The 11,489-nt window shown below is 36.2% G+C and overlaps 1 protein-coding gene across 2 annotated transcripts in view; it reads right to left on the bottom strand.

The window, feature by feature from the left end:
• Positions 1-11,278, bottom strand: part of PIGK (phosphatidylinositol glycan anchor biosynthesis class K) — a 143,097-nt gene extending 131,819 nt beyond the window's left edge. For both annotated transcript variants that reach the window (XM_017877406.1, XM_017877405.1), the window contains exons 1-2: positions 11,143-11,278; positions 2,140-2,193 (exon numbers count right to left, since the gene is read on the bottom strand). In XM_017877406.1, the coding sequence (XP_017732895.1) occupies positions 2,140-2,193; positions 11,143-11,235 (147 nt within the window). In that variant the 5' untranslated portion in view covers positions 11,236-11,278. The remainder of the gene's footprint in view (positions 1-2,139; positions 2,194-11,142) is intronic.
• Between the last annotated feature and the right edge of the window lie 211 nt (positions 11,279-11,489).

The raw sequence follows: 11,489 nt of genomic DNA, 5'->3' as shown, positions 1-11,489 counted from the left end.
AGGTTTCTGCTACTTCCCCTGTTGGTCTTCAGCTGTGCGCTGTCCCCAGAGGTGGAGACTACAGAGACAGGCAGGCTTCCTTGAGCTGCTGTGAGCTCCACCCAGTTCGAGCTTCCCAGCGGCTTTGTTTACCTACTTAAGCCTCAGCAATAGTGGGCGCCCCTCCCCCAGCCTCGCTGCTGCCTTGCCGTTAGATCGCAGACTGCTGTGGTAGCAATGAGGGAGGATCCGTGGGCGTGGGACTCTCCCGGCCAGGTGTGGGGTATATTCTCCTGGCGTGCCCGTTTGCTTAAAGCGCAGTATTGGGGTGGGAGTTACCCGGTTTTCCAGGTGTTGTGTGTCTCAGTTCCCCTGGCTAGGAAAAGGGATTCCCTTCCCCTTGCGCTTCCCAGGAGAGGCGATGCCTTGCCCTGCTTCAGCTCTCGCTGGTAGGGCTGCAGCAACTGACCAGCACCGATTGTCCGGCACTCCCTAGTGAGATGACCCCAGTACCCAGTTGAAAATGCAGAAATCACCGGTCTTCTGTGTCGCTCGCGCTGGGAGTTGGAGACTGGAGCTGTTCCTATTCGGCCATCTTGCTCCGCCCCCCCATTCATGTTTTTATCAAATGATTCTCAATAAATTTACAAAGCCTCAAACATTCATTTGGCGTCAATAAGTTAATTACAGTTTTGCATGTTTATTCTGCACTTTAAGTTGCATTCCTCTACCCATCTCCTTTATATTCCCACTATATTCTTACCATTTATAATCCCCAGTTTTCTTCCTTTTCCAACATGCATTACTAGCTTTGAGATGCTGTACATTCCCTGCTCCCTTTTTCACAAAATCAGCTTCCTTTCCTGCCTCTTTGAACCTATTCTTCCAGTCCAACCCTTGTACATGTTTTTTCATTAAGTCAAACATTATATTTCCTAATGATATAAATGCCATTAAATGAAACTCCAGTAGTGAAACTATTATTCAAATATTTTCCAAGCATAGGAAAAACAAATTTGATTATGTGAATTCTATTTGGAGAATTAAAACTACAAATTTATAAATCCAGAAAAATTAAAGATTGTAATTCACACTAAGGTTGGGCAAAAGGCAGAAGAAAAAAAAAGGCCAATAAGCAGGCCTTACTAAAAATCAAAACAATGCAAATTAAAACAAAATTTAATTTGTTGACCAGCAGTCAAAACGTTAAGATAAAAATTATATAAAAAAGTTAAGAATACATAGCTAACTTGGATTTAGAAAAAGAGCCACAGCCTTTCTGGAGGCAATCATGCTCCATGACTTCACATTCTTATACTTAGGAATTTATTCTAAAGAGGAAATCAGTCAAGTCACAGTTATGTGTATAAGAACGTTCAACACAGTCCTGTTTACAGTAATGAAAAATTTAGACTCTAAATGCCCATAAACTGGAGGTTACAGTACATTCATAAAATGGAAGAAAATACAGCTTTTAGAAAAAATTATCTCCATACCTACTGGCAGGAAAAGATCCCTAAGATATGCTAAAGGGTTGCAAAATAGCAGGTATAATATGATCCTAATTATATAAAATCATATATCTATACATCTGTATACTTATATATGAAGAGGGAAAGGGCTTGAACAATGCTCACCAAAATATTAACTCTGGGATGTGGGACTTGAAGCCATTTTCCCTGTCTTCTTTAATTGAGGTGAAATTCACATAACAAAATTAGTCTGCCTTCTTTAAACTTTTCTGTGTAATTTGAACTTCTACGGTGGTCATTTATTATTTTTATAAGCAGAAAAAACAACTGAGAAAATTTTAAAAAGCATAAGTAGAGAGTATCTATAAACTAATACTACAGATAAGAGATGCAATTAGTAGTTTCCAGCAGTAAAATATTTCTACCTTTTATAAAATGCTTCCTTTAACAATAGAATTCCTAATTTATTCTTAAATTTATTTTCAGATCACCACTTGACAGAGGACAAAGAATATTACTAGAATATTATAGTTGATGTGGTCAATTTAAAATACAGCCAAATCAAAATAAAGAATTTCTGATATAAAATGTACAAAAATAAATTTTATTTTCAAAAATACGATTCGCACAAATTTCTCAGATATATATCTAATGTGAACAGAAAGGTATACTTTTACAGTATACTTACCAGAACAGCCCAGTTGTTTGTATGGCCACTTCTAAATAATTGTTCTGCTTGATCCTAAATAAAGCAAAACAAATAGAAGAAAAAGCCACAATTTCTCAGAATAAAGACTGATAATGGACAATTAAGACCCATGTAGTTTTTATAGTTGTAATAACAATCATCTTATGTAAGTTTATGAAGATTCCAGTATTTCACATTATGGACTACATAAAGAATCAAAAGAGCTTACAGCTTAAGATACTGTAAGGGCAAATGTCCTGAACTGGAAATCTGGAGAAATGGGTTTCAGTCTTGGCTTAGACACCAATTAAACACAGTAACCTTGATTAAGATACTTAACCTTCCTGAAGACTCAGTTTCCTCATGTGCAAAATGAAAGCAATGCCAATCCTACATCACAGCACTCTTTTAGAGAACTGTAAGATTTATGTGCAAGAGTTTCTGCTTTAAAATATTATTTAGCATTACTCAAATGAAAGTATACTATATAACTCATATCTTTCTATTTCCCATACCCTGAGAATTATTAAGAAAGTGAAATGTATGCTCAATTAAGAACATACAATTTGCTTGTTCAACATTTAACAAAGCTATTATTTAAAACTGCAACCTCACCCCACCATTTTTCTTACTATGATTTATTTTTTCCACTGCGTTTATCATCTTCTTACATTTTATATATATAATTAACTTATTTATTATGTGTATTACTAATCATCTGTCTTTCCCCAAAACAATGTAAGCCTCAGTAGGGCAGGGGTTTTCATCAGTTATATTCAATGATGTATTCCAAGTAAGTTTGGCATATAGTAGGTTTTTAATAAATATTTTGTGAATGAATGAATCCACGGTCCAAATGCCTTTACTGTCGTTGAACAAATCAAGAGTCTCCTATGGAAAACTGAAATCACATGGTTCATAGGTTCAGAATATGGTAAGAAGGTATTACATAAAGGTTGTACTATAAAGTTGTAACTTTCAAAATCTCCTTTTAGGTTGTACTCTGATAATTACTCTATTAAAGTGATCACTCTCTACAGTGAGAAGGCAAGGTAAAAATGCATATGCCAGGAATTTAACCAAAAATTAATATTTCACTTTTAGTAATGCCACACAATTTTATCTTCATGAATTGCTTGTGCGATATAATCTCCCTACATCCTCAACAAAAACAAAATTATCACTCTTTGAACTTCTCACAGACATCTTTTTAATCCTTTAATCATTTAATAGTCATCTCAGTTGATTCTCTAAAATCTCTGCAATTATGTCAACTAATTCTTTAATATTGGTCACAATATTAAAAATTAAAGATCAGACAAATGTGCTACAACACCCATAAAGATTGCTGAGGTTTCTTTTTTCTTTTTTTTTTTTTCTGGGGGGTATAATTGAAAGAGAGAGGGGCCTGATTGCTTTTAAACATTTTATCTCAAACACAGACAAGTCTTCTTCATATGCTTCTAATTTCCCATTCAGTCTTATAATTGTGAATGACTTATTTCATGTCTTCATTCTACACATAAGTTAATATGCTTCCTGTTAAAATTTCATTCAGTATCCATTCTTACTATGTTCTAGGTACTTTATTTGAACTCATCAATACAGCTGACTTAGCACATCCTCTAGCATTCTGCCAGGGGCCATTTCACCAATCTATTAAAGTAAGAATTATATTTGTCATCTCAAGACCCTAAAATTTTCTAACACCATCCTGACACCTAATGAACATGATTTTGATATATATTAAAATAATAGTGAATACAAGCCATAATGACCTCAGATCAGCTCCCAAACATTAATTACTAGACCTGTCAGAATGCCTAGGTTCAAATCTGGGCTCTATTACTTACTAGGTATATAAACAGGAAAGTTCCTTAACTTTTCTGTGCCTCCAAATCTCCATCTATAAAACAGTAATAATATTATCTGATGCAGAGAATGTAGGAATAGTGACTGGAACATACTAATAGCCTGAAAAACATTAACAGCTTTTTAATTTTGAGCTAACAAGAAAATTTCACGGAGAATAAATTTAAACTTCCACTTGTACACATATCTGTACCTGTGTGCACAAGTGCACACACCAAGTGTAAAGACCCAAGTATTATATATGCTGCCTACAAGAAACTCACTTCACCTATAAACATGCATAGACAAAGTGAATGAATGAAAAAGGACATTCCACACAAATGGAAAACAAAAGGGAGCAGGAGTAGCTGTACTTAGATCAGATAAAACAGACTTTAAGTCAAAAACTATAAAAAAGAGACAAAGGTCAATACAATGATAAAGGAATCAATTCAGCAAGAGAGCATACAATTATAAATATGTATGCACCCAACACTGTAGCACCCAGATGTATAAAGCAAATACTATTAGATCTAAAGGGAGAGAAGAGATCACAATACAATACTAGGTGGGGACTTCAGCACTCCACTCTCCATTGGACAGATCATCTGGACAGAAAATCAACACAGAAACACTGAATTTATTTTATTTTTGAGATGGAGTCTCACTCTGTCACCCAGGCTGGAGTGCAGTAGCACAATCTTGCCTCACTGCAACTTCCACCTCCTAAATTCAAGCGATTCTCCTGCCTCAGCCTCCCGAGGAGCTGGGACTACAGGTGTGCATCACCACACCCGGCTAATTTTTGTATTTTTGGTAGAGACAGGGTTTCACCATGTTGGCCAGGCTGGTCTCAAACTCCTGACCTCAAGTGATCTGCCCACCTAAGCCTCCCAAAGTGCTGGGATTACAGGTAAACAGAACTAACAGACGACATTTACAGAACATTTCTTCCAACAATGGCAGATGACACATTCTTCTCATCAGCATGTGGAACATTCTCCAGGATAGACTGACCACATGGTAAGCCGCAAAACAAGCCTCAATGAATTTTTAAAAATCAAAATTATATCAAAAATATCTTCTGACTACAATAGAAAAGCACTAGAAATCAATTAACACAACAAATTTTAGAAGATGTTCAAATATATGGAAATTAAACAACATGCTCCTGAACAACCAATGGGTCAAGGAAGAAATTAATAAGGAAATTAAAATTTTCCTTTAATACATGAAAATAGAAACACAACACACCAAAACCTAAGAGATATGGCAAAACAGTACTAAAAGGTAGGTTTATTGCAATAATCGCCTACATCAAAAAGTACAAAGATGTAACCTAATAACACATCTCAAGTTACTACAGAAGAACAGACCAAACACAAAATAAGAAAAGAAATAATACAGATCAGAGCAGAAATAAACAAAAGAGATCTGAAAATACAAAAAAGTCAATGAAGCAAAAGCTGGCTTTTTAAAAACAAAAAACAAAAACAATATCAACAAACCTTTAGCCAAACTAAGAAAAAAAGAGAGAAGACCCAAATAAATATATTCAGAAACAAAATATATCCATATTACAAATGGATAGTACAAAGAAGCACTAGAGACTGAAGTACAAAGAATCACTAGAGACTATTATAAACAACTATACACAATACATTGGAAAACCTAGAAGAAATGGATAAATTCCTGAACACATACAAGCTACCAAGACTGAACCAGGAAGAAAGAGAAACCTGAACGGACTGAGACTAAGTAATGAGCTTGAAGCAGTAATAAAAGTCCCTCAACGAAGAAAAGCCCAGAACGGGATGGTTTCACTGCCGAATTCTACCAAACTTTTAAAGAACTAACACCAATTCTTCTCAAACTATCCCAAAAAAATTAAAGAATTAATTCTTCCCAATTCGTTTTATGAGGCCAGCATTACCCTGATAACAAAACCAGAAAACAAACATACAATAAAAAAAGGAAACTACAGGCCAATACCTGTGATGAACATAGATGCGAAAATCTTCAACAAAATACAGTCAAACTGAATCCAACAGCACAACAAAAACATAATATACCACGATCGAGTAGTATTAATTGCAAATCAATAAACATGACGTATCACATCAACAAAACGAAGGACAAAAAACATATGACTGTCTCAGTAGACACAGAAAGAGCATTTGATAAAATTCAACATCCCCTCACAATAAAAACTCTCAACAAAGTGGGTATAGAAGGAACACACCTAAACACAAAAAGGCCATCTATCAGCCAACATCATACTGAACAGGGAAAAGTTGAAATCTTTCCCTGTAAGAACTAGAACAAGACAAGGATACCCACTCTCACCACTCTTATTCAACATACAGCTGGAAGTTCTAGCCAGAGCAATTAAACAAGAGAAAGAAATAAAAGGCATCCCAATTGAAAAGGAGGAAGTCAAACTGTCCTTGTTCGCAAACAACATGATCTTATATATAGAAAAATCTAAACACTCCACAAAAAAATCGCTTAGAACTGATAGGCTAATTCAGTAAATTTGCAGGATACAAAATCAACAGACAAAAATCAGTGGTGTTTCTATATACCAATAATGAACTAGTTGAAGAAAAATCAGGAAGGCAATCCCATTTACAGTAACTACAGAAAATTAAACACCTAGGAATAAATTTAACCAAGAAGTGAAAATCTCTACAATGAAAACTACAAAATATTGATGAGAGAAAATGAAGAGAACACAAAAAGATGAAAATGCTTCCATGCTCATGAATTGGAAGAATAAATATTGTATTGTTAAAATGATCATATCACCTAAAGTGATCTACAGTTCAATGCAATCTCTATCAAAATACCAATGATATTCTTCACAGAAATGAAAAGCAATCCTGAAATATTTGCAAACTATTCATCCAATAAGGGATTTACATCCAAAATATGCAAGGAACTCAAACCTATGTTAACACAAAAAATAATAACAATAATAATAATCCAATTAAAAATAAGCAAAGGATCTGAATAGATATTTCTCAAAAGACATACAAATGGCCCACAAGTGTATGAAAAAATGCTCAATATCACTAATCACCAAGGAAATGCAAACCAAAACCATGATGAGATATCATCTTAGGGGCTATTATCAAAAAGACAAAAAATAACAAATGCTAGCTATGATGTAGACAAAAAGGAATTCTTATACACTGCTGGTGGGAATGTAAATTAGTACAGCCACTATGGTGAACAGTATGGAGGTTCCTCAAAACAATACAAATAGAACTACCATATGATCCAACAATTCCACTACCGGGCATATATTCAAAGGAAAGGAAACCAGTAGGCCAGAGATATCTACACTCCGTATTTATTGCAACACTATTCACAATAGCCAAGATATAGCATCAACCTAAGTGTCAATCAATAGACGAACGGATAAAGCAAATGTATGTGTGTGTGTGTGCACGCGCGCACGCGTGCACATGCAAATATATAAAATGGAATATTATCCATCCATAAAAAGAATAAAATCCTATCATAAACAGGTACATGGATGAGCCTGGAGGAAATTACATTAAGTGAAATAAGTCAGGCACAGAAATTTAAATTTTTTAATTTCCGTATCACCCAGATATGGAAATTTTTAAAAACTTGATCTCATGGAAATAGAGAACAGTGGTTACTAGAGGCTGGGAAGAATATGAAAGTGCCAGGGGGAGTACAGAGAGACATTAGTTAACAGATACAAAATTACAGATAGCAGGAATAAGTTCTAGCCTTCTATAGCACTTTAGCGTAACTATAGTAAACAATAATTTATTATATTTTCTCAAATAGCTAGAACTGTTTTCTAACATTTCGAATATTATCAACACAAAGAAATGATAAAGGTTTGAGATGACAGATATGCTAATTACTCTGATCATTTCATATTGAATACATGCCTCAAAATATCACACTATCCCCCATAAATATGTACAATTATTGTGCCAATTAAAATATATATTATAAAAAGAGAGGCATCACTTAAAGAGAATACAACATTGGTCAGAAAGTAAAGTATCTGTTTCTGGAGATTTGTGAAATACCATTAACAGATTTTAGAGTGTACAGACATGTAACCCTCAAGAATATCAATTTTCATCAGAATATGATTTGCTGCAGTAATGCAAGTTAAATCTTATGTTAACTATCAACAGAGATGGAAAAAAACTGTGATCTCTGAAATTACTATGGCTAGGATAAAATACACTTAATTTAGCAAGGCAATAACACAGTATTTCACATTAAATGAAACTATAATGGGTTTTCTATTGTTAAGCGTTGTTTCTGATAAATTACTGACATGATAAATATAGAATAATAACCTGAACAAAAAGAGTGTGTACGGCGTGTGTGTGTGTGTGTGTGTGTGTGTATTTTTCCACCTCTAAACTCAATAGCTGCCTGGATGTTAAAGAAAGCAATGTGCTACAGTGGTTAAGCATTGATTTGGGAATTCAAAGACCTAAGCTAAAATGCAGGTCCTATCTCACAACTGGCTGTGAAATTGGGGTAAGTCATTTAGCTCTTTAGACTTGACTATCCTCATGTCTCTAATGTGCCTTCCACCTCCAAAGTTCTTACTTCTTTTCAGACCTTAGTGAAAAAATTTAGATGGCAAAACTTTTTTGTGGTTGTCTAGACAATACAGTCATTATAAAGTTATTCATTCTACATACAGTTAAATGGAGCACCTATTATGTGCCAGATAAGTCAGGCACAGAAATTTAAATTTTTAAATTTCCATATCACCCAGATATCAAGAGTACCACTGATATACAGTGATACAAAATCACTAAAAGCATGCTGCTTTCTCTCAAGAATCCAGAGTTCAATAAAGAGGAGCATGCAAACACTTACACTACAATGTAACATTCATTAATTCATCACACTCATTGGGTAACATGCCAGTCACTGCCCTGAGTGCTCCAAATACAATGCTGGGCAAAAATAGCCATAGTACTGCCTTCAAATAGGTTACTATCTATTTGGATACTGGATATTGGATAGATATACATTTAACAGATCAGGAAAGACATACAATATAAGAAGAGTACAACGGAGGGACCTGACCTGATCAGCAAAGTTTTCCTAAAGAAGTGACTGTTGGGTTAAAATCCAAAAGATGAAGAAAAGAGGAAATACAATTCCAGACAGAGGGGAGACAGCTCTAATGTGAGAAGCAGCTTAAAGCTTTTGAGAAACTGAAAGAAAACCTAACTAGAAGTTTGAAAGAGAAAGAGAAAAAATTGGAAGTGTAGTCAGGGCCCAAAAAATATGCAGGCTTTTGTTTGTGGGTCATGGTGAAGAGTTTAGAGCAACATTAAGGTGATCTTTTGAGCAACATTAAGGTGCCTGGGTGACATGATCGGAATTGCATTTTTAAAAGTTACTCTGGCTTCAATTTGGAGAACAGATTGAAAGGAAAAAATAATGACTCAAGGAAAAACATTTAGGGAACTGTTGCTCCTATATCTAAGTGAGAGATGATGGAATCATAGTACAAAGTATACAGGGTTATAGTAAATGAGTGCTGTATCAAGTGTACAAATTACAAAAGTAAAGGCAAAGGTACGAGATAGGGAAAGTTTCTACAGAGGTTATGACTTCACTGTATCCTAGCAAATGAACAGAGGAAACAGGATGTATAAAATATCATAATGTGAAAAAGCACAGCAATTATGTAACTACAAAAAACAGTAATAGTATCCAAGATGAAGTAGTCAAAATCAGAACAAAGGAAGGAAATAGAACTTCTATTTACTCATATTTATGTTCTCTAAAAAATATGCTATATAAATATCGAACATATAAATTAACAGTAATTCATAAATATATATGAAGTTCATGCTCAATATATTTTTTTAACTGATAGGGTGTGTATTCAAAAAGTTTGGAGTCCACTGGTCTAAACTCAAGGTGCCCAGGTGGTGGGGAGAAGAGGTTCCAAAACGGAAGGAACACTAGAAAAGTAGGCAAGAACCAGGTCATAACGTTTAGACTTTATTCTGTATGTAATGGAGAAATATTTAACAGACTTCATCAGAAGAATAACCTGATCAGGCTTAACATTTCGTGGAGACGAATCTAGCACTGAAGTGAGGGAGTATGGAGGCCTATGGAAAACAAGATAAAGTAATCGCAAGAGTTTAGACAAGAAGTGATCACAGCCTGAATTAAGTCAGTGGAAGTGGAGAGGTGAGGGCAATTTTAAGAATTCAGATCACAGAATTTAGTGATAATTAAAATATGGGATAAAGATATTAAGACTCTCAGGTTTCTAGCTTAGGAGCAGCATATCTGGGTGGAGAAACGAGGGACAAAAGAGGTGCTTAGTTTTTCAGTGTCTTCTTAAGAGTAGGTAGGCTAAGCAGAAGATAAAACTTTGGACACAGATTTTCAAATGTCTCCTGACTATCCCGGCTTCTTAGTCAGCTGGATATGCAGGCCTGAAAAAAGATACCAGACATCTAGATTGTAGACCTGGACTGAGGAATCATAAGACTACGGTGGATAGTAAAAGCATTATAGAGCACCAGAATGTCTTGTGTCCACGTTTAAAAATAGGACGCTGGGAGAGCCCAGGATAAAACTAAGCACCCCTTTTCTCCTCCATTTCTTAACCCAGACTTGTTGCTCCTAAGCCAGAAACTTGAGAGTCATAATAAACACTTCTCTTTATCCCATGTTCTAATTATCACTAAATTCTATGATCTGAATTCTTAAAATTGCTCTCACCTCTCCAATTCTGTCTGACTCCTATCAAAACAGAGGGCTGCAGTTGCGTAGTAGGAAAGTAGTTGCTGCACACTGACATTTCACCAGCCTCTTGCTCATATTTCACCTGCTAAGAACCGCACACATGTAGGAGCAAAGGATCAGGTCCTCCTCTGTCTCTGAGCGTTTGATTCTTTTAATTCATCCTTTCAAAACGCTGAAACAGACCAACACTGTCCTAACCCGTGCCCAGTGACACCCTCCTCAAACCCAGCCTGGGTCAGGGGCTGATTGACTCCAGGAGGCTTCCCTCAGCTGCTGTGTATCGGACATCTGCTGGAGAGCGCACAGCCACGACACAGCCGGCCTCCCGGGGCTCTGTGGTCAAATAAGCCTGACTCTTACCTCGATATGACTAGCGGCCACGCTGCCAAAGGACAAGAGCAACACCGCTACCAACGCAGTCGCAGGCCGGCTGAAGCAGTAAGTGACCGCCATGTTTGCCGGCTTCAGACTTCCCGCACCTGAAGGGGCGGAGGCAGTGCCGTAAAGTAGCCCAGCGGGTTTTTGCGACGCCATCCGCGCCTCTTCCAGGCGGCCTCTAGACCGGCTTTAGGACTCCGCCCTTTTGCGGAGCTCCAGAGTCCGGAGCAGCTGGGACAAGGTAGACCAACGATATCGACCTTAACTGCATTTTCAGTTTGGAGGTTGTAAAATAGGTATAACGTTTAAGAAAAAAATTTGAAAGGTGA

This window comes from Rhinopithecus bieti, unplaced genomic scaffold (genome assembly GCF_001698545.2).
Source record: "Rhinopithecus bieti isolate Rb0 unplaced genomic scaffold, ASM169854v2 scaffold_10654, whole genome shotgun sequence".
Taxonomy (NCBI): domain Eukaryota; kingdom Metazoa; phylum Chordata; class Mammalia; order Primates; family Cercopithecidae; genus Rhinopithecus; species Rhinopithecus bieti.
The sequence above is the reverse complement of the archived record's forward strand: the minus strand, read 5'-3'. Positions and strand labels throughout refer to the sequence as shown.